Source organism: Rhea pennata, chromosome 2 (genome assembly GCF_028389875.1).
Source record: "Rhea pennata isolate bPtePen1 chromosome 2, bPtePen1.pri, whole genome shotgun sequence".
Lineage (NCBI taxonomy): Eukaryota > Metazoa > Chordata > Aves > Rheiformes > Rheidae > Rhea > Rhea pennata.
The window spans coordinates 10,157,962-10,182,487 of record NC_084664.1 but is presented as its reverse complement, the minus strand read 5'-3'; the positions used below and the strand labels follow the sequence as shown (position 1 = coordinate 10,182,487).

The following is a 24,526-nucleotide window of genomic DNA, read 5'->3' as shown; positions in this document are numbered from 1 at the left end:
GCAACTTAGTATTGAAAAATCCTGGTTACTTTAATAAATTAAAGTTGCTGTGTGCTCATAAGAGACAGTGAGTTGTAAAAACAAACTTTGCTAATGCAAAGGAAAGGTAGGACCTATAATATACAACCAATTAAAAAACCCTTTAATTATTTACAAGAACTACCAAGGGATGTTAAAACAAGAGAAGGTTGAATAAATGCGCTAGAAATAAAGTAGCAAGAAAAGAAAGTATAGAGCTATTTGTTAATAGGAAGAGTGATTGAATAACAGATGACCCAGAGAAAACCAGCAAGTTTAATTTGTGAGTTTTGTAGGTCTGTCTTTCAAACTTCGCAAGCAAGGTTCTATAGTGAACAAATACTTGGTCAATTATTAATAAAGTATGTGAAGAAAACTGTCTAAAATGGGTAGAGAATGACTGAAAATATTTAGCGTAGTTGAAATATTCAAGTTGACAGGGCTGACAGCAAAACATGAAACTTGGCAAAGCAATTTCTGAACAACTAGGAATTAGTAAAGAATTTGTCTGGAAAAAGTAAAATGTGTATCTGCCATTTCACTTTGTAAGTATTTATAAATTACCTGGTTCTGCTAACAGGAAAATACCTAGGGGTAACAGTAAAACAATCCAAGGTAATAAATAGGCAGGAGCATGTTATGCTCCCGTGTAACGATATGATAATAGTATAATGTTAACATATGAACTAAAGCAGTGCAATGCAAAAGAAATTACTATAATGGGAGACACAACAAAATGAAGTTCAAAGAGGTAAATATCAAAGAACTTAAACTGGAATGGCTGTCTGGGGACCAATACTACTACATGTTTTCATTAATCTTTATAATCTAAATGGTTACATTTTTGTTTTTGATGATACCATGTTTGAGAGAATTCCAGGTCCTTTTGATGACTGCATTAGAAAGCAAAGAATCTTGAGAAATGGCCTGAAGTTAGGAAAATGAAACGCATTAAAGATGGATGCAAAATACTACTGTGTCATTGGTGGATCGGAAACAACACATAAATCAACAAGATGGTGATGATTGGTGTGTGAAAGAAAATGTAGTTTTTGGCTGCATTCATGAGAATGTGGCATGGAGGTGATGAAGGTGGTGGTGATCTTTGTAGAATTGAGGAGGCCTTAATGGGAGTACTGAATCCAATTTTGAATTTTAAGCTTCTTGTAGATATTTGAGAGAAAACAGAAGAAGGCAGTGAAAATAAGATACTTAGAAAGTTTTGCGTGAGGAAAATTTTAATTGGGATAAAATAATGTGGAGAAATAGAGAATTTCTTCTATGGTGGAACCTCCTGTTCAGACAATATAAGCTGAACAAAATAGCTATGTCAGAACTGACCTGCAGGACCCAACTGAGACGGTTATGTAAATACTTTGGCTAGCCCTGTTATGAGCTCTTTGCTGCTGTGCTGTTATATTTTGACTGAACTATAGAAGTATCCAAGTTATTTCTGTGTGGGTTTGGATGACCAAGTTAATAGGCTCAAGTTTAGAGGAGTCTGGGCTTGGGCTAAGTGTTTATTCATAGTAATATGTTTAACCCTGTTTAGCCAGGTCAGCTGGAAGCCACTCTCCCTCTTCATGCACATATTCCTAGGGACAGGAACCTTTCAGCAGCTTCGTTTGTCCTTCCAGTTTTCAGGTGAAGGCTGCTCCATTTTCCTTCAATTGTGAAGGTCTAGCCACAGCTAATATGTATCTTTTTAAAAACAAAACAACCACCAACATAACTGATCTTAGTGGAGGTCAAGATTGGGGGAGATGATTCAAGCAAAGCTGTGGAAGGTGGGGGGAGGAAGGGATTCTTTTCCATTAAAACGTTGTATATGATACTAGCAGTATATACCTTGACTTATGGACTTCTTTGTCTCAAACAGATGTGTTATGCATCCTGGTTGTGTTAAACTTGCACATACCTTGCAGCCCTCATAAAAGTAAAAAAAATGTTAAAAAAAAAATAAAATAAAATCCCAATATAAGTACCTTCTCTTCAGTAGTTTTTCTGGACTAAACTTACATTGAAGTATTGAGAGGTCCTAAACACCTTCCTTATGGTAATCTCTTCTAAATGTGATGCGGATAAATGATTACTGATGCAATAAATACAATAAATATTTTCTTAAATCACATAACAGGTGACTCAAATCTGGGAAAGCTTATGTTTAGTTGAACTAAGGGACATACGTAAGTTTTTTCAGTTCTGTAACCCATGAAGACTACTCCATCTATTTTACTTCCCTCACATTTTGGCACATTGGTTACCTTTTGTCTTAACAGATGATTTTAAGATTGTGACTGCCTTATAGTATTCTGGTACTTGTGCAAATTTAAAATTGAACAAACAAAAACTCCCCCAAAACTTAACTGCATTCGCTACATCAGACTGATGGGCCACAGAGATAGAACATTCAAATGCTATTGCTGTTAGATGGCAAAATCAGATTTTAATAATCTCAATTCGAAGGCGCATATTCATTTGACAAAACTTGCAGCATTGAATGAAAGAGGGATCCTCTGTAAATGCAAAGGCATTCAGTAAAAGTTTGCCACAGGATGGGTAATCTTTAATCTTTCAGCTGGAAGTTGGATGCCTTGAATAGGGAAAGGAGTTGACTTGAGATGCTTAACATGGTTCAAAATATGGGTGAAAAGACTATTCCTGTGTAAATGCTTATGCAGGTCATCTTAAATCAGTTGTAGATTGACCTTCATTATCAAGAGTAAATAGGTGACTAGAGTCAAATTATCCATTTTTAGGTGTTTAATGTAAGCATTGCTGGTTTGATTTTAATTTTTAAGTTCTAAAAGTTCTATAATTTAGTGAGTAAAAGATTTGGTTCTGAAAATGAATTCAACCTTTTTTGTTTTGTTAATGGATTTCTCTGAGCTTAGCTCCTGATGGTAATGTTAGTCTTTGGTTTTAGGCACATACAGGATAATGTTGTTTATCCATGTGTTTGAGTATTTATCATTGATTATGCTTAGAATTGATTTTTATCTATTTGCTATAATATGAACTTATTACAAGCTATTGCAGATAGTTTGTAAATTAGTATTACGGATTTTGTATAAAGATCTTCCATGTCCTTTTATGGAACTATTACCCCTGCTCTTTAAGTTTCATGAATCTGAATGGGTTTGATTAACCATCTTCCAGTTTACTATGGCTTTTTTTTTTTTTTCTTGGTTGCTAGTATACTTTCTAAATGGCACATGGCCCTTCTTACAGACTCCTTTTGATTCCCCAGGGCAACAGTTTAAAACAACCAAGCACTTGCATATTGCACAGAGGAGAGAAATACGGAAATTAGGCACTCACCATGGACGGATGCAGTGTTGTACTGAAAATCAGACTGACTCTCTGCTTAGTTTTTAATTAAAACCACTATGTTGATTTGAAAAGGGCATTTTGGGCCGGGGGGGGGGGGTCAGCTGTGCCCCTTTAAAGAGCCTAAGTGCTCTTCTTTGGTATAGTTTGTTTACGCTGAATAGCAGTTGCAGACTTCTGTTATCAGGAAAATAACTATAAGAGACAGTAAAGTTGGTATACACATGTATGTGCATGTATGTATGTGTAGGGAGATGCACACATGCACTTTTTAATGCACACATGTATGCATGTAAGTTTCTTCCTGAATATGAAAGTAGTTGGAGTTCATTGTGGTGTGTCATGCCTTGGCCACGGCTGTTATCTGAGCTGTTGGAGTAGTCTGAAACAACTTTACTGTATCAATACTAAAGCCTTTGTTATATCTCAATTCTTCTTGTCTTCCTTTTGAAGTGTCTGTGCACAAGGACAGTACTTGTTTAGATGCTCTTTCAGTTCTTCATCCCTGGCTTTCACCAATTCTGTAGTATAATGATGAAACAAAGGTCAGTCATATTTCTTAGTCAGAATTGACCTGATCTTTTATCCTCCTCTCCAAAGGAAAACTGTGGTATTTGTAGTTGGGCTTTTATTGTTCACAGTACTGACCCTTACATATGTGATAATAATAGACTGCACAGAGTGTTACACGTGCTGCTGTGTGCAGGAGGCAAGCATCTTCGAGGAGATAATTGCTATAGATTTCTTGACCCTAAAATACGCTTTCTCCTGATGTAACTTCAACCAAAATTTGTATTTGTTTAAAGTTGACAAAGATGAAGATGTTTAGGAGTAGTTCATAAGAAAATATGAAGAGTGAGTTTTACCACTGTGAGAAGCTGGTTTAAGTAGGTATTGCATAATCACAAGTGTAGAGTTTAAAAAAGGCTTTATGAAGTATTTTACCTTAATACTGATCCTTGAACCTGAAGTCATGGCATAAAGTTTAACATGAACGACAGCAACATCCTGACCAATTATCCAAATTATCCAGACATCCCAAAATGTTCAGAACACAACACACACAGTCTGTGGATTAAGAGGTTAACTCCTGGGACATCAAAAGAAGTGCATGATAATAAAAACAAATACTACAAAAATTTGAGGTAACTTCCTTGCTTAATTAATTAGGTAGACCAGGTGGAAGCGAAGAGGCCAGAGCTGGTGCTTGGAATGTCTATAAAGCTGAGCAACATGACAGCACAATGGAGGAGGAACAAAGATTTTTTTAATATACTTCTATCCTGTGTCACAGTTTGAAATTGTCCTGGTTTATGTCCCTTTTGGCAAACTTACATAAAAGTGACCCTGTACTGTATTTTATGACCAGATGACTTTTTTTTCCCAGTGGCTAATTTGTATCAGACCCCCATCTTAAAGAGACACAGAAATGAGTAGGAAGTCCAAGCCGGTTTGTCTCAATGAGCTTTCATTGCATGCTTTCATTATTTTTGCTCGTTTTTGCCACTGATCATCCATAAATTGTTGGAAATGAGTGATTAAGGAAGTGCTGCTTAGTGTTAGTGGCACATGCACATTCTTGGTATGTTTTTTGTGGGTGAGAGGAAATCGCGTACTGCACAAACAAAAAGGAAGACTCCTGCTGGGAACCTTTCAAGGAAATTTAACTTGCATAATGTTTTGATCTTGGTGTTTATTACAGAAAATAAGAGTAATATTTCACTGGCTATTGTTATGTGTCAGCTAGTCTCCCTCTTTGCTTGCCTTTTCTTGATACTTCTTCCCAAATTATCACTGAGGCTTATTTTAATAAAAACATCACTTAAGAATGTAGCAGTTTATCCATACACTTAAGGCAGGTGAGATGGACCAGTGTTCAGAACAGTTTATTGCTTGGTGCTTGCTACTGTATAAAGATTTAGTTGTCATGTCTGCAAAGTCCTGCCTATGTTAGCAGTTGTAGTTTAGCCCTTGCAAGTAAAACTTGGTATGTAGATTCCATTTCAAATATTGAAATACAGTGGTTTCTGCTGATAGAGACATTTTTTTTTTTCTTTTTTCCTCCTCCCTCCTTTCTTTACAGTCTGATTTTTAAAAAGTGTTTTGTAAAGAAAATTTTGAGGAAGGAAAATTAGTTAGAGCTTTGCAAAAATGCACTTACTAGCCCCTTTAAAGATTTTTTCTTTTTTCTTCCAGAAATATAAGCTTTTTCAACTTGCTAAGTAGCCATAGTGTATAGATTTTTCCACCCACTTAACATATTAGTATTTTAGAATAGTCGTGAATTTTCTTAGCCAGGCTACTGTATAGCAAGACTGAACATTATTTAAGGCTCTAAGGTTCTAACGCATTATATTGCAGTTTGTAGTATTTTTAAATGCTAGGTAACTAAATGTCATAATAAACATAGAAAATTAGTAAAGTGTCCATTTCTTTCTTGGTCGATGTAGAAATTCTTATTTTTATGTTTTCCCATAGATGTGTGTGTGAGGAATAAAGCAATACTTTGGAGTTTTACTGTATGTACTGGTAGAACTCTGAATTGGTTACCAGTGTAGAATGCTATAAAATACGTAGTTTTCAGCATGTTATGAAGCTAATGCACAAAATCCATATAAAAATCAAATTTGAAATACTTCTTTCAAAAACTCTTTTGCTAATCTCAAGATATTTCATGGAAAGTAACTGTTTCCGTGATACAGAAAAAGCATTATACTAGGGAAGAGTGCAGGCAGATCATTTCTAATATTAGCTTACCTTGAATTTTTAAAGAGGCTTTCTATATTTATCTTGCTTGATTTTTCTGGAAAAGTGACTTGGAGAATCTAAGAGACTTGAACTTTACATGGAAACAGCATTTGACTTCACATTTTATGCTTGCCTATACCTTTGGCTGTAATACCCACAGGCCACTTGAGTAATGGCTCACCAAATAGTCTTGAGGTATCCTGTTAACAGGGTATGTTTATGTGGTATTTAAGCTCATATTTATTTGTCTATAAAATCATTCAGCATGAACTGAAATTTTAGTGCTCTGATCTCAGTGAAATGTTTACTAGTATGTAACTGAATTATTGTACATTATATTACAACCCATTTACTCATTCCATTAGTAATACCAGAGACAAAAGTTGTTTAATCAGTCACATCAAAGGCAACTGTTTGGTTTTGTATTTTTGACGTAAGCTAAGATGTTAAGTTCAGATATGAGGTACAGTTCTTTAAACTGAAGTAATGACACCACTTAAAATTTATTAGATTATTATTGTTGTTGTTGTTTAGAAGCAGACCCTGATTATTCTGGAATCCTGATTTGGCAAGTAGCTTGATTAGGGTCTTTCCCCCCCCCCCCAGTTAAAATAAAAGCATATTTAACTGACAGTTCTACAAACCTGTAACATATTTTCTAGGATACAAGGTAGATACTCAAGGGCTATACTTACTGTTAAGTTTTGTGTTTAAAAATGGTGTACATCTTGGCTGTTGGTATGTTTTCTGCTTCCATTGAAGTCTCTGGAATAGTAGGTACACAGCAAAATGTAGAATGTTTTTATAATTTGTAGCATAGAGTTACATAATTTAGGTACCTCTAATGTTAAATGTGAGAACTCATAAAATGGTAGGAAATGGAAGATGAAAAGGCTTTGCATCCTTGCTAGCATGTCACATTTGGAAGTATAACATGTCTGAAAACATGTTAAAATTTAAATTTCTGGACCCTTTGTTTGCAGTTCCACTCACATGCACACATAAAGTGTGTGAATAAATTATATTACAGAAATTAGGAAAAAAAAAGTGAGTATATGACTTGCTTTTAAGGAGCTGTGATTGGAATATGTAACTATATTGGAGATCTGTATGGTATGAAAATAGCTCTGTATATAAAAAGTTTGCAGGGATTTTTGTGTTATTCTGTATCTTCAGAATGGCTATATCTAAGGCAAAAGTGTTAGTTTTCACGTTCTTATTGTCTTTAACTTTACATGTAGATCAATAAGGGATTAGAAAGGTTGCTTATAATATAAACTCGGAGAAGGCTACCTCAGCATGTAGAAGTTGCATGATTTTCCTTTTTAGACGTTGAGGAACAAAGGCTGTGCAGGACTGCAGCCTGCACGTGAGTAATGTACATGCCTTCTTCAGGCTAGGGTCTAGTCTGGTTTCAATAAGAGAGCAAGATAAAGAAATTAAAGAATGAGAGGCTACAGTGGAGGAACTTGCAGCTATTGAGAAGGTATGGCTTGTTATGAACTTGGTTTTGTAGATACTGAAATGTTTTAATAAGCATCTTGCTTAGCTTGGTTGTAGATGTACGCTGAATCTATGCTCTTTATTCTATAATGGGATTGATTTGCTGAATATATGTAACAGGTGTGTGTCTGGGGACAGTTGAGGGAGGAAAATAAGCGGGTGTTGGTGGTTGCATACAGTGGATCAAGATGTGATGGTATGTGATCTGGGCTCCGTTTCATTGAAGTAGTTAAATGTCACTTGTTTGCTTGCATAAATTAGGATGTCCTTGTTTGTAAGGAGGCCGCAGTGTCCGTTACAGAAAATAAGGTAACAGAAGATAAATAGGTGGTGTAGTTTCCTCTTCGTAGCTTTTCTATAGTACCCGCCCCGCTGCGATTCCATAGATGAACAATGATTCTATTTCCTGGCATAGTTTATATGGTAGAGATTATGGCTCCTTTTTTTGATTAACTTTTTTTTCATGTAGCTGGAAAAGCAAAATGTGTCAGGCTAGTTGTATTCTTGCAAAACTTTCATCTATTTGAGCTATAAAAAATAGTAGAATTATAGGATGCAAAAAAAGGATTGTTAGTAGTGTTGGAGCAAAAATACTTTGCAAAGATAGCCTGCAGCACACTTATTGTTATTTCATGATGTAGTTTTCTGACTGCTCCTTCACCAGCGTTAGGTATTCCACCTCATCTGGGCAAGGAGGAAAATGCGTTGTGAACTTCTGTGCTTTCCCCACTCCTACACCTTTCTGAACTCATCCATTTCAGACACTGCAGAACTCTGCTGTATTTAGTGGAATTGTATTTGTGGAATTCTGATAATTCTTTGCTAAAAGCTTTATTATAGCTGTAACCTTGTAAACATATTAAAATAACCTGTGAATCTCTCTTCCCCACTGCTCTCTTAGCGAATAAATTTAGTGTTTTTTTTTAAGTTACAGTATTCTTTATTTTAGACTAACTTAGAGTTCTTTATTCAGTAAATCAGTTAAATGCATCAATGCTAAAATGGAAAGATTCTGGGATAGAATTGATAGTTGGACCACCTGTATGCTTACTGTATGGGCAGCAGAAGTAAGCTGAAAGCATTAGGTTCCAGAAATAACATAATCCTGTAGTAATTGCTTTTTGTCATTGTTTCTTGGCTTTTTATGTAGCAAAGGATTTAACTTGAAATTGGTGGTATCTTTTTAAATAATTTAGAAAACTAGATACCATCACCTGGCTGAAACCTGTGAGCAGCAATGAATAGCTTTCAGATTTTGTTTTTGGAGGAAACATTCTTAGTGCCCTCCATAGACCCTTTTGTTTGTGGTAGAGGATACCTGTATTTCTAAAAACCTCATGAGATGATGTATTTCTTATTGTCTGAGGTTTACAGGACAGTTCACTTAAATTTCTTCTCAAAGGAGGGCAAAGAGCAAGTATTCACTTGTGTAAGATACCTGAAGTGACTGATTCGGGGGGTCTAGAAGCCCCTGTTTCAGTCAATGTAAGGAGGCAGAGGCCTCCAAGAACTTAGCAAGTCGAAGTTAGCTGCTTCATGTAAGCAGTATGAATGTGCCCTACCTTCTCTCTTGGTATTTGGGTTTCTTTTATTAAATGGTAAGAAATGTTAAATTAAGCTGCTGCTGTTTTTATTTGAGCATGGCAATTTGTTTTATAAGCATGACTGTTCTATGTATCAGGAATATTTTATTAAAAACTTCGAGTATTTTCACATTAGTCTATGTGGAAATACTTGTCTTCTGAAATACTATTATTTAATATTAATGGACAAACAAAAACATTGTTTATTTTAAGTCTTTTATGGGCTTTTTCGGTTCATTTTAAAGAAGACAAGACTTAAGTCAGGTGCCGCTTTAACTCACAGAAAAGAGGATTGCTGTATAATGTGATATTGATAATGGCAAGTTTTCATATAAATATCTTAATCATAAAAATGTCTTAAAGCATTTTTTTTTGTTAGGCTTTGTTAAATGAAGCCTTACTAGGTTAAACAAACATCCTTTTTGATTCCCTCTATAATAGCACAATGATTTTTTATTAATATTCGTAACCAGTAGTTTGATATTTAGACCTTTCCTTAGAGAGTTGTATTACTTGGTATGTGCTCCACTTGGTCCCTCTGAGTTGACAGTGCAAGGAAGGAGTTAGTAAGGCCATAGTGTGCATTTGCATGACACCTATTACTCTTTTAATTGTTTTTGCCCTTTTTGGAAGAGACTAAATGAGTCTGTCTCCCATCTCCGGCCCCTAATGCCACATTCATATTTTTTGTTTACTTTGGTATAGCTTTTTAAAAGGATTTCCAGCCTTATTAAAAAAGAATTTCCAGCAGTCTGAGACTTTGGCCAGTTCCCAGAACTGTGCTTTCTCCATCTCCTTATTCATCCGTGCAGGAGTAGTAATAGAGATTGACATGCTGAAAAAACTTCAAGTTTCTATTCTAGAACTTTGTTAGTGACATGCCTGCTTCTAAGGGTCATTTACTTGGGCAAACTGGTCTTCCAGTGGGTGTGTAGGATTTTAGTGTGTGTCGTCCCCCCCCCCGCAATAAACACTGTCCCAAATTCCAAGTATTTTCTTAACATAACACTTTCGGTTTACTGATTTTATATCTTCTGTCACACCACAAAGGATGGAAAATGTCTGTTTACCTTATCACTACAGTCTAATAGGAAAGATTCCTTCTGATCTGAAAGTAAATGGCTGGAGGGAGACTACTCATAGTGTCAGAAACCCCAGAGCTCCTGTGTTATAGTAGACTTTGGAAAGTCTAGGAAACTTGAAGTAGGTGGAGGGAGTGGTGCATGTGAGAGCTAATCAGTGAGGGCTAATGGAAAGCCAGAGGAAACTGGTGAGGAAAAGGGGAGTGTTGGGACAGACATAACTTTCCTATGTGTGCCCTTGCACTTCTTCCTTCCTCTGTCCCCAAAGGGTTTGGATTGCACATTGCTTTTACCTGTGTGTCAGTGGGAGATACGCATTTGCCCTTTTTAGTAAGAGTTTTGATATAAGCTGTTTGTTGTAGCAGCCTTGGTAAAATAGGCAAGGCTCCTTGCTGCAGCAGGGTAGTTGTATGGTATCTGACGGTTGTAGACTGAAATTATTTTTTTTCAGCTAGTAGCTATTGCCCCCTTTCCTCCAATAGCCGTTCTCTGTTGCTTTTTCTTATTTTAATCAACTAGAATGTCTTTTGTTATAAAGCTTTGTGGGAATGTTTTTTCCAATATGCTATTTCTATGTTAAATATGCAAGAACAGATATCTAGACCTAGAAGAGCAAGATGTGCCCTTTTTCCTTACGTATTTTGAATCCACCTGTTTGGGGGCAGGGAGGAGGATGATAGAAAGCCCAGGCAGTAGATGAATCCCCACATAAACCGTCTCATTGGAGTCCCTCCTAGATGGGTAGGTAGATCCTAGGAACAAAAGTGAGAAACTCATCCGCAAGGGGTGCAGCTTGGGTCTTGGATTATTGTAGTGAGTTATTCGCATTAAGTGGTGTCAGCAGGAAAGCTTGACAGATCTGGATCCCAGAGCATAGTACAACACGTTGGTTGGGATACTCTTCTGGGACATAGTAGAGCGTTAGTCTGTTTTCTTTGGCAGATTGTGCGACTGCAGTGGGTGTACTGTTTTCTGGATAGATATCCTCTTCAATCTGCTAAATAAAGATGTCTTTGTCTTGTGCTCTGATTCTGTGAGTTACTTCCTTCATTTGCTTTGTTTATCTTGGAGATTCCTAAAAACAAGGACTCTATTTCAAACTAAGTTACCTTTGTTTGGTCTTCCTACCAAAATTAAGTTCAGTTTGATCAAAACTGATTTTCCAGTGTGGCAAGGAAATGAACAAATTTTTTTTTATTTGCATCACTCTTGTGCTTATTAGTTTGTGATTCTTGGCCAATCTTGGAAGACTTTGTTTTTAACATCAAGTTCTTTTCTTTTTGCTTTTCCCTTCAGGGAAAGCAGTTTCTCCTTCAAAATTCTGCATTTTGTTAATTACAGTGTGTCAGTAAACGACTTCAGCTACCTCTTCTTGCTGATGGTTGACTCTCATTAGGATTTCTTACCTTTACTCCATTAACAGAATCTAAACCACTGTATGTGAAATGATTTGGGAAAAAGATTTTTTCAAAAATCAGCTGATATGTGCCCAGCCCATACCAAATTGTAAGCCTCAATTTCATTTCAATTAGGTTACACCATGTTAATAAATTCAACATGCAAGTTATTTTTAATATTTCACATGAAATGCTGTTTATAAGCTTTTAGTTCTGTTCAGCTGTACCCAGTTACCTGATTGAGTGTAGCTTAATTTCATGATCCTGAAGATTGCAGGATGATCTGATAGTCTGTTGGATGAATATGCCAGCCACTACATTTTATAACTGGTTACTCCTTTACAACTAGAGATTTTTAAAGCCTATAATAGAATAAGCTCCCTGTCAGCTCAATGTTGAAATGGGGGATTGTATTGCATAACTTGCTTGGAAAACTATGTGAGTGTGAATTTAAAGATTTGCATTGTGTGGAAAATGTATACAAACTTTAAAATATATTCACCATGCTGTGTAGAAGAATATTTATTTTAATTTTTAAAATCTCTACAGGCCCAAAAGATTCTCTGCTCAGGAAAGACAATGTAAGAGCTTTGGTTATTTGGAAGTCTTTGGTCCTTGCTTGGGCAAGGAGAATTGTTTTTTCAGATTGCTTGAATCTGACTCCTGAATACATTGTTTATTGATAGGAATTCTTAGTTTGCTCTGTGGTAGTTCTGAGACATTGACTACATTTTTAAAGTGTGTTCTTAAAACTATATCTTCTGTTTCTGAGTCAGTAATTTGCACTAGTTAAGGGTTTTCTCTCGTAAGGTAATGATCCCTTGACCGATATCAGTAAGCTAGACTTGATGGTTCCTTGTTACCAGATGGAGAATGGTACTTCTACCTTATTTATGATGAAAAGTGCTCCTGCACTATCTTGAATATAGGTGAGACTAAAGATTGCTCAAAACATTTATTGCTCATGGTAATACTAATGATTTGGGCGCAGGATGCTTTTGAAGTTCATGTTTTGCGAACACTAACAAATTGAGGAAGGCATGCATCAGGTGCTAAAAACAGAAGTTTATCTTAATATGCAGTCCCCCACCATGCCAAAACTGATGCCTGCTTTAATTCTAGTTCTTTTTTAGTACTGTTATTTATCTTTTACAGATTTTAGCATGTATTTGTTGCAGTCAATGTCTCACTGAACAAATGTTAAGATTACTAAGACTCCTTTTTGTCACATGGAAATAATAGTCTTCATATTTATTTTAAATGTGCCATGATTGCAGAAATGTTTCCCAGGCTTCCCTGATGGGTCAGAGCATAGTGTAAAAAGTAATGTTTACCAACCTTGCAAGAGGTCAAGATGTCCGAGCAGGACTCTGTTTAAATATTCAGCACCATAGAAACATTGCTAGGACTCTGTTTTTGAGTAACACATGGTAATTTTTACTTCATTGATATCATGTTTTTTGATGTGTTTGTTTTGTGCGATATGCAATCAAATTAAAACGTGAAGGTAGAAATCCATGCAGTATATATTTTGGTGATGCACCGTTGGTATTATCATTTGGTAATACAAAAAAAATCTGTTATAGGAGCTAAAACTTGCTCAGTGATATCACTATGGCCAGAGAGTGGTCCATCAAAAATACCGAGGAAAGGAAGGAGGTACAAAAAATACAATTTTTCCTCCTTTAATTTTTTTGTTATTATTTTTAACCAGCAGTTTTTCCTTTTCTGGAAGAATAAATTAATTTATTGCAAGTCTTTCTACTCTATTTCGTCAGTTAGAACTCTGGGTAAATACTATTTGTTCATATTTTGTGTTGAAATCCTTGTTGCATGAATTAATGCTTAAACTATTGGAAAATAGTATTTGTGTTTATCACCACAACTGGAAGAGCAAAGATTAACCTCCCCCCCTCCCCCTCCCCCCAAAAATTGTCTTGCTTCTTGCTTTGATTTATGTAAGTACTTTTACATGAAAAATAAAATCTTGTGAATTTCTGACACACGGTTGTGGCACTGCTAGGAAGATGCACCAGTGTGTTCCCTGGGCATACGGTGCATGTTTTACTGCAGCTATGCAGGAACGGCCGTTGTCAGAGATGTCCTTTACAGCTTTTCCAGATTTCGTCTGTGACTTTTAATGGAGAAATGAGGAGTCAGCAGGTTTCTTGCCTACGTGAGAAGCTATCTTTTGCTTCGTGGTAGTGATGAGAGGTCTGTGCTAACTGCTAGATGCACAAAACGTCTGGAACCTTTTGGACAATCAGTGTGCCGAGCAAGGTCTTTGCTTGCTACCTATGTTAACTTAATAGCAAAACATTTTATGTTGTTACATTTATACCATCTAAAATAGTTAAAGAATTTAAAATGCAGCAAAAGATTCCCCCACCCCTTACTGTCTCCATTATCAGGAAATCTCCCTCTCTCTTGCTGAAAAGCTATAAGAAACTGCCACCAAACATACATTCCCTTAAACTGAAAACTGGCCTGTAGGTGTTAAGTGTGAGCACACTTAATGTGAAGCATGGCATAATAGTAATCCTATTTAACACAGATTTACTTGGGAGGAGAAATGGTTTTCTTAGTAATTATACTTTTTGGCTTTCCTGTATGATATGTCATCCCTTCAGGACAGTTAATTTGGTTGCCATTTGTAGCTTATTGGGTTTTCTAGCTGAAGAATTATTATTATTATTTTTTTTAAGCCAGGTGCTGTTTTATAATACATTTTGAATATTTATTATCCAGGATGATAATTTCTTGTTATGATTAACACAAAACAAGTATGGTAAACTCTTGATGATGCCTTCCAGAATTGCAACTAAAAATTTGTCAGAACACTTTTTAGAGTAATTTAAACATCTCTTGCCAAAATTTGGCATTTCTAGAAACATGAACCCTTAGGCTAACTTCTACAAGCGGTATAAGTAGCTCAGGATTAAGCAATATAATAACTTCTGAATGCCTCAGCAATTGATTTTTGAAGAAATGGAAGTCTGAGAGTTGGACATCTCCAAGGCTTTACAAACCACAAGATCCTTAGAATGTATCCTTAGGAGAGCTTTTATTTGTAGGCATGCCTTGAAAGCCTGAAATGCTCTTTTTGTTCATCCTTTGTTTTTGTTATCTTTCCTCATTAGTGTACGCAGAAGATGACAGATATTACTAGGCTTCTGGCAAGTTCCAGGCTGCTGGGATTGATGTGTTAAATGTCTTTAACAAAACATTTCACTTAGATAAGCGCACACTTTAAAGAACTAGGCGAATTTTGAAAATGTGCTGTGATTGAAAAATGCAGGTGAGCTGCTGAGTCTGGATTGTGAAACTTCGTTTGAAGTTTAGAAAGGGGGGGTGTCATGTCAGTCTTTTCCAGTTTTCTTAATAGTTTATTTGCTATTTCTATCAGAATATAGTAATTAGTTTTTCTAAAAGTTTCTGTTGACCAGATAGTGTTTTCCATCTCTGCATGAGAGAGTGTCTGTATGTTAGACTGCCTAGATGATACCAGACTTCTGCTTCCCTGCCAACAGAGAACCATGCAGGTAACTCACTTTCAGCAGTCTGGTTTGCTTTACGCATATTATGAAACTTATTTCAGGAAGTTACAAGTAGTTTGATGTATTCTTGAATTCCTGTTTAAAGATCAACTTACATGCTTGTAGCGTTGGAAGTGGTGATGTGTTTTGTCAGATGTCTTCGTGGATAAGAACTCTAAAATTAGTCTGCTACAACTAAAATTGCTGTCCAGCAAAAGAAATGCCATCTTCCTTAGAGTGGTGGTTTGCTATTCCCAAAGGATGGCCTCAACGAAACTAATGCTGGGAACAAAATTCTTCTTTTATTTTTTTTTCCTTTGGTGTTTGTGTCTGTGGAAGAAATATATATACAGCTGAAATACTAAAGATCAAGTGGTTCTTCCTTATGCTTCTAATCTCTTTTAATTCATATTTCCCTCTTCTGTTTTACTGATTTGGATTTTCTAGTCTTCCTGACTCTCAAATAGTGTTTCCAATCTCAGCTTTTATTCTGGTTGAGCTTTTTTAAAGAACCTTTTTGAGATCTTCCTCTTCCTTTTATTTCTCTCACATGTTTCCCTTGCACACAGGTATGAGATGAAGTCACCGTGATACTTCTATATATGGCAATGCAAGTACCAAGGAGTACCAGCTTAATGTAAAAGGAAATGGGGAATGGAAATGCATAACTTCAAGCTCAATTACATTTTGTATTTTTCTTCTAGATATCTGATAATCAGAGTAAGATTTTAAAATGGTGATGTGGATTTTTGTAACTTCTCTAACTTAATCAGCATCCCAACAGCTAATTGGCCAGGAAAAAGCAAGTGATTTGACCTCCTTAAACTTGATATGCTAGTAGAAGTACTGCAGTGATATATATTGTCTTGCTGAAAATAAAGTGCATTGCCTTCCTAGCCCATTCTTCTTTCTTTTGGAACTGTCTTAGTGCGTATTTTAAAACAACACAACTTTAAGATGAAGATGGAAGGGAGCATATTTCTTTAAAGGCTATGGTGGTTGTTCATCTTGGAGGTTTACAGCATGGAACAGTACTTAGGGCTGTGTGGTTAATGCTGTACTAAACAGGAGTTTGTTAAAGTGATGTCAAGGTTGCTGTCTATATGCCTCTCCATGAGCTGTACGTAGATATGTATAATTTGTTTCGGTGTGCATCTCAGATTCTTTTTTTGAATACTCAAATACAGAATAAACACAAATTAGAATCTTTATTCTCACTATGTAAATATCTTCTTAGCTCTTTACTGTAATCTACACTTGCTTTGGTGATAAATTCCTTCAAAAACACTGCAAGTTGAACTGTAATACGTAATTCATAAAATAATGAATCATGGTTATGTACATTCTGTTTTTAACAAAGGACACCTTAGGAATGAATTAGTATTTGTGTTGTCAGTTGCATGTTTCTAAGTGGTAATCTAGACCATTAGGAAAGGAAGGCTACATGAATGAGGGGTTGGATAACTTCATTTTCTTTTTGAAAGCAATCTGGAAAGCTAAAAATACGACGTCTTTCCATTCCTCTTCTATGTAATTAGTTTAATTTCCATAGGCATGTGATGCCTAGCAGTGATGACTAGGAGCTCATGAGACGATTTCTCCTGTTAGTGTTAAATTCTGATGTAAAAGGTGACTGTTCCTTCTCCTCCCTCACATCTCTTTCCCACCCATACATGCACTTATTATTTAGTGGCAGATGTTTGAAGCAATTTTCTGGGTAGCTCATCTCACTCACTTGCATAGTGAAGGTTTTTTGTTTCCAGTTGCACATTAAGGATGACAAATCAAAGCACTTTTCCACTGATTCAAATGCAGTCACTCTTTTTAAGATTTGGTGCTGTATGACCTTTTCCTTGTGTAGTTGGAATGCTAAATTGAAGCACTGTGGCATATCTAAACTGTGTGTTTTTTTTGTGTCCTACTCGTTCATTAACTCCATCTCTGAGTCAGATAGGGTGTAGAGTGATCAAGAATAAATGTCCTCTTACAAGCTTGTTTGAAGTTTCTAGTTTTAGACAGGACTCTTGCTGTCTTTTGAAGAGTTTAATGATTGCTATCTGCGAGTTAAATGTTCATTCAATGGGAAGGTCTAGTATAGAAGAATTTGGTGCGAATATACACTCTTAGGTGAAATCTCTTGTTTTAGATGGGACTGTTGCAAGACTACAAACTCTAAATTTAGTGTTCTTCACCCAAAAAAGCACCCAAAGAGTAAATGAGTTCAAAAAGTGCAACAAGTATTAGGTGAAATAGAAGTGACAATGTCCTCTGTGGAAAATATGCCATGACATTTTGTTTGACTAAGAAATCTGAGTGATATAATAGGGCTATAGGAGAGAAGAAAAACGAAATGCCTGGAAGAAGAAATATTAAGCTAAAAATACAAATCAGTGAAGATGTTTTTACTTAGAAAATTGAAAATTTAGTGGTGAATTTCAAGGTTTATTTGCGTAGCTTTGCTTTCACTGAAATGAATTAAATGCAGCTCTTGATTTTTTCTTTCTTTTTTTTTTTTTTAACCTTTGTTCCCAAAGCCAGGAGCGTGGTTTTTGCCCCATTCTCAAATTAGTGACGTTAACAATTAAAACGTTTCGTGCTTTAACTTACGAGATGTAATTATGCAAAAGTACCTAAGCAAACAACCCTCCCACCACCGCTTTCAGCAAATAAAAATGAGGAAGGGTGTCCTGAGGCTCACTCCTCGAGTAATGTCCTATAAGATGGAAGAACTCTGTAGGTTACAGATACCTCTCAAATAACTGCTATACTAATGCATGTAAGTGTGGACAGATGTCTGAAACACTAATGTTTTAATAGGACACAGTATTGTGGATGGCTAATTGAGATTGTTTATGTATATTCTTAAGCATCCCCCCCAAAAAAAGTACCTGGAGCTTGTCTGGGTACATTAGTATTGCTTATCCTAGAATGTTTGTCTGGTTGCTCCAATGTAGTTTTTCAAAATATTATTTAAACGATCATCAATGTATGAATCATGTTGTGTACAAAGAAATGCCTGGAGGGTCTCTGTAATGCAAAAGTTGTTCTTACCTTGGAGTGAACAGTCAGTCCAACTTTTCAGTGAGAACATGACTCTTCAATGCTGTTGATGTATTGTGTGTGACAATAGGTTTAGCCAGTGAGAACCAAAGATTGATCTAATTTTCTCATGATCAGATTATCCAAAGTAGTTTGGAAATAAAATTGCTAGAGGGGAAGGCTCATTAGGCAGGTAGGTTGTTTTTCCTAGAGTTTATATTGGTAACACTTCTGGACAAATACAGTGGTTACTTCAAAAGACTTGCTGTGATTGTCTCACTTTTCTGGGTTATTTTTACTAATTTTACCTGTTTTCAGAGAACAATCTTCAGTAAATACGGGGGGGAGGGAACCCTTACATTACCCTCTCCATTGCAGTGTAGTTCTTGTTTCTTCTTTTTACTAGTTACTCTTCTCTTCATTTCAAGGAAGAGGATTTGATATTCTAGGCTCCATGTGGAAGGAAATACCTTCCAGATTTGCCAGGAAGGAGCTGTTGCTGTGAAACCTAAACAAATCCGAGCCCCTCTCAAGCTTCGTGTGTCCAATAGTAAGGAAGTAGGAATCCACTTTTTGTGGCTCAGGTTTTCAGAAAATAAGAAGCAGTTCTGTATTTTCCGCTTCCTGGAAAGGAAGGGAGACAACAGATTTTTTGTAAAGCTTAAAGCAGGACTCTCTGTATGCCCCCTTGCTCTATATCAATGCTCAGTACTTACATGAAAAAAAGGACAGATGCCAGATAAATGTAGCTTTAAAAAACTTTATACCTCTTTATATAGCTCTTTAGTTTTATATAGCTCTTTTTGAAATCGGTGAGAAATTTGTAATTTTAAACAACAGATTGTACTGTAATCTGTTTCCTGATAACTTATTACTCAAGCTCAAAACTCTTAGCATACAAATATATTTGAAGATTAAAGACATTAAATAGATGTTTGGCTTAAACTCATCTCCAAAATAACTCGTGGAAGACTGAAAGCCAGTTGGAGTATTATTTGTTTGTTTTAATTTTTAGTGACATCTAAGCCATGCTTATTGTATGAAATAAATTCTAAGAATAAATACATACCTTGTCCATACAGCCTTTAATTTGAAATTTGATGTTGGAGAGCCTTCATGGAGCTCGACTTGACCTACCCAATTAACCTTCAAGGAGAACTTTGAAGTTCTTTGTCTCCTTTTTCCTTCTTACTATCTTAGCTGCTCGGGGAGGATTGACTAGGAGAGGAATTGACGTACTATGGGAGATAAGTGCACGTGATTAGGATGTCTGAGGTTTCCACATGTGTTTGGTTGCTGTGGTTGTGAAGGGAGCCTAATTTGGGGGGTAAATGCTATGTAAAGATTATGCTCTTGTTTTAAGCGGTTAGGGAAGAGGTGATGAAATAGACAAAAAGAAATAAAGTGAAGCAAGTTTCTTGTTTTTAACTATAAAGTAGATTGCTTTTCTTTTTCAGTTGAATGTACACAAGTTGAGGTGAGCCTGTGGGATGAACAAGAGATTGGGTTTATTTGTGCAGATGTATCCTGAAAGTCCAGGAAAAAAAAAAAAAAAAAAACAGGTCAAATAACATCCGATTGCTTTTCATATAATTCCATTAATGGTAAGGTTGTCTGAAGAAAGTGTCCCAACAATGCTGGTACTGTTGTGTCTCAACAGTATGTTGTAGCTGAATTGGCAACGAATGTGTTTTAATGTATGTTCAGATTTGCGATTGTAACACTGTGCTATTTGTGTTGTGGCACTTAACAACTAGTGAGCAGATGCTAGGATGTATCCTCATGGACCTGTTTTTTGTGTTGTAAGTGAAACCTGCTTCGTTTGTTCTGGAGCATGTAAAGATGGGCTGTAATGGATGCAACCGCAGCAGCAATATTTGGGTGGACTGCGACTGAGCAGTACCCAAACCATACGCTTGAGGGCTCCGCAGACTGTGAGGAGCGGTGCTGAAGCAATTGCAGTTGAAGAATGTATTTTAAGTAAATTGGTGCATTGTACCTATGCAGGGTTTAGTGCTTGCTGAGCTATTTGGCTTTTTGCCATAATTGGCTTTCCATTCCCTTGATTGGAATTATAGATAAAAATTTGCTAATCCACTTTCTTTGCTGAAAGTATTAGAAAAGTAATCCATCTTTTAAAAATGCTCAAGCAAAATCATACAGTATAAAGAATTTTTTATGGAATAATGAGATTAATGAGGACTGAGAGGTGTATATAATTTAAAACCGTTTTCTATGGTTTTAAGGGGAAAAATGCAATATGGTTACTATAAAGCCATAAATACTTCATTTTTTATGTACAAGGAAGAATGAATTTTAAATGTGCATTATATATCATGTTTTTTTGTATGTAATATATGTGAGTATATATTTCAGTGTAAGGTAGTTATTTTTTAATGTATAAAAATATTTGATTTCAATTTTTTTGTGTTCTTTCCTCCGTCTTCTCTCTTCTACCCGCAGGGGATCAGAGCACGCATTTTGGAAACTCTTGTAATGCTTATTCTTCTTGCACTGCTTATCCTTGGAATCGTATGGGTTGCTTCAGCTCTCATAGACAATGATGCTGCCAGTATGGAGTCTTTGTATGGTATGGAATTTGGAATTAAAAAAAAAAAACATATATGCTTGTGCACCTGTGCTTATTTAATTATGGAAGTGAACGTTTTCAACTAAATGTATTTCTAGTAAATCCTATGCCAGTTCTGCACAGGCTGAGATGATGTATCAGTTCGGTCAGTACAGTTGTTTTCTGTTCAGTGATTTTTTTGTTTTGCTTTTTATCTCTGTTTTTAGCCTGCTGAGAAATTCTATGCTCTTGTGGACAAGCTGTTGTATGTATATCTATGTTAAAAACAAGTTACTTAAGTGGGAATAGCACTAGGGGATTTAATTGCCTGCAGACTTAGAAACAGAGTAAATCTTCACTTACACTTCAGAATACAATTGTTAACTTCTTTCTTTAAGCTTTCTTCTCCGAGATTGAATTCAGTTGTTTTTGTAACATAAGCAGCCTATTCCTAGTAAGCTAAGGCTGTGCTCAATATTATCTTTACAGATCTCTGGGAATTCTACCTCCCATATTTATATTCCTGTATATCACTGATGGGATGCTTGTTACTTCTGTGTAAGTGTTTCCCTGATTCTTCTGAAAGATTTGTTTGTTTTTAAGAGTAAAGGAAACTGTTTTTTGCTTTTGAAAGAAGATAATCTTTTAAAGGCAGAAAAACACTTTTATTTTTCCTTCTTAACCTTAAATTTCAGTAGAAATACATTGTGTTAAATTTGCGTTCTGAAGTTTGTAAAACAAATGCTACTTTGTGCTTTGAGTTTTTGAGGCACTTAAACACATCATTCAGTTACTTTAGTTGTAGGGGTTTTCTTAAAACACGTATTTGAAAAGTAGGGATACCATTCTGCACAGGCACATATTTTTAAATGAAATGCAGAAGGTCAATAGTAGGAAGGGAAATTATTCTAAAATATTTGATTTGTTCTTCTATAGTCAGTCAACTATCTTTTCTTTTATGAAAAGATAGTGTAGGCAGAGGTTGGAACACAATACAGTGAAGTCTCATAGTCACAAAACTGGTATCTGGCAGTTGGGGTGTCAGTTATGTGACTGTATGCAAAACAAATATGGTAAAGGAATAATCTTATAGCAACTAGTCCTAGCCAGAGTTCACTCATACCTGTTTGGGGGAATAGGAAAGGCGAATGGAAGGCTCTAAATCCCAATTACAGTTTGTTTCCTCTTTTGAATCATTTCTGTGAAATTACTGAGAGGGGGACAGATAGTCTCCCTTTCTGGGGTATCATGGTATCACCTGTTCTTCTCCAGTTCTTGTAAGTAAATTTGCAGCTAAAGCTTGCTGGGCTGTTACTGTGGAGAAAGGGTGGAAAATCGTGGCTTATAAGATATTTAGATATTAGATTAGGCATATGACTCTTAAAGGTATTGCTCACAGAGACCTCAGAGAGTTTTGTTAAGTGTTCTGAATGTGGGGATTCCAGCGTCCTCTTTAATGCCTTACAACTTCCCTGCATCTATCCTGCACTTCGTTTCAGCAGAGCTGAAAACATAGCATGTGTTCCAGGGCTATTGTTACTCAGATCACCAAAATGTTGGGATTAAATAGCAATTTTTGGAGGAGTTATTTTTAACTTAATTTCAGTGCTTTGCCTGTGTTTTGCTGCCTTTTCAGCTACATAGATAAAGCTTGGAGGGTCTCTCTCCCCCACACCCCCCCTTTTTTTTTTGACAAGACTGTCTTATGATAATGGAAACTATAAATTTGATGTTCTTACCTTTGCTGTTACAAATCTCTTCCATATCCTTCAGACTTCAGTACTTGAAGGCTGTTCTTCCTAAACTAGGAAGATTGATACTGGAGAGTTATTAGTAAAAATTGTGATTTGTGAGCCTTTGTCCCAGTATGTTCTATGCCTGGGAAACACTCATTTAATGCATACTACTCTCAAAAAGGCCAGTTTTTAGTAGATTAAAAACTGATAGCTAAATTTATCAGTTGAAGTTGCTGTGTAATTTTTATAGCAAAGCAGCTTCGCAGTCTTTTCTTAACACTTGCTGCATCTGTATTGATAAATTAAATGCATGGGAGGTGATTGCTGGCCCTGATGCATCCACATCCCTGTACTGCTGTTTGCAGAAGATTGTGTGCATGTTGTGCTAGTGTTAATGCTTCCTGGGCTGTGTGAGCTGCAGAGCTGCACCTGGGAATTGTTTGGGAAGGTGCTGGCTGTCCCAGGGCAAAATAGTGCCAGAGATCGTTCTAGCAATTTACTGGTGTAGACAACCAAGCCTAAATGCCCGGGAATATTTCCTGGCACTGATGAATTCACTAGTGTAGACATTGCTTCTGATGCCATATGCTTTGAATAAATAATTACCTATGCAAGTTCAGATATTTGATTATATGCTGTTCCATGATGACAAGAAAAATTTGGTTACGTTCTCTGAGAAGTGCTTCTCTTGTTCAAAATGCATACAGTAGTAGTAAGTTTTAAAGTTTGAATTGGAGTTTGAACGCCTCAAAACTCTTGCAGACAGTGCTCAGTTGTGTGGAATAGCATATTCAATGTGCCAAAAAAATAGAAGATTGCTCTTGAAATTAAATTGTTCTTTTCCATGTCATCTTTTCTCTGCAGTATGCACACCAGTTGGGCTTTCACGGATGTTTACAGTAATGGGCCAGTTGCTGGTGAAGCCAACAGTAAGTGTTGCATAATTCTGCCCTCGTGTCCTATCCGTTAGGAAGTACAGTAGCATGGTCACATTAAGTAGTGTCTTTTGCTTTTTTTGATTGACTATACTAAGATAGACCGACTATGTATTTTGCTTTTAGCTTCTAATAGCAATGTACATGGCTTGAAATATTGGCTTGTATGAAAAATTGCTTTTGAATTTATTTTTGCAAAATCTGTAGTTATTTTTGTTCAAATTGGATAAAGTGATAGGTTATTATTTTCTTTTTGTAATGTAGAATGATATGAATATAGGTCAGATTCCCCCATTTTCCAAATGTCCTTAGATTGTGATCAAATGTAACCATTTTAGCCTAAAACAAAAGCTTAAAGTTTACAGTGAAGAAATAGATAATAGATCTGAATAATCTTCTCTTGAGTTTATTCTTGTATCAATGTTGTAAAGTAGTAAATATATATTCAAAATAAATGTTACTGAAACAAACCAAACTTGACTAGTTTACTGCAGTCAGCGAAACAAGCAAATGTTTCTGCTGATATCCAGTCAATTCATGTTTCTGTTTCCAAATATAGATCCTTGAAGACCTAGATGAGCAGATGTATATCATCACTTTAGAAGAAGAAGCAATTCAGAGGAGGCTTACTGGTAAGCATCTTCTGGTATTGCTTCAAATATAGTATTTAGTGTAGAGAGCTGCTGGTCGTGAGCATTGATCTCAACATAAAATAGCTACTTTTCTGAGAACAAAGTTCAAGATTTTAAGCCTGTAGTGGTTGCTACATAATGATTGTTGCTTCTGGGGAACCATGATGATAGAGTTCCTCACTATATTGTTCCAGATTAAAAAAAAATATTATTATTACTATGTTCTTCAACTCTAATGCATAAATATTCTGAGACTAAGAAAAAATAGAGTAGTTTAGCAGAGCCACTACCCTCACTGCAAAATAGTCTGGGTTGGTAACTGACAATATTTTAGCCTTGTCTGAAGAAGAAAGAAAATATTAGCAAGAAGCTCAACTTACTGCCTTGAGATTTTTTTTTTTTGGTTGGTTTTTCTGAG

At 36.0% G+C, this 24,526-nt stretch overlaps 1 protein-coding gene across 4 annotated transcripts in view; it reads left to right on the top strand.

Moving 5' to 3' along the window:
• LMBR1 (limb development membrane protein 1) overlaps positions 1-24,526 on the top strand; it is a 70,658-nt gene that overhangs the window by 27,014 nt on the left and 19,118 nt on the right. For 3 of the 4 annotated variants that reach the window (XR_009957545.1, XM_062568828.1, XM_062568830.1), the window contains 4 exons: positions 20,700-20,826; positions 21,295-21,363; positions 23,406-23,470; positions 24,036-24,108. Coding sequence is in view for 3 of the 4 variants with exons in the window: in XM_062568828.1 (XP_062424812.1) it covers positions 20,700-20,826; positions 21,295-21,363; positions 23,406-23,470; positions 24,036-24,108 (334 nt within the window). In the remaining variant the exon portion in view is untranslated. The remainder of the gene's footprint in view (positions 1-20,699; positions 20,827-21,294; positions 21,364-23,405; positions 23,471-24,035; positions 24,109-24,526) is intronic. The other variant, XM_062568829.1, reaches the window with a different exon arrangement.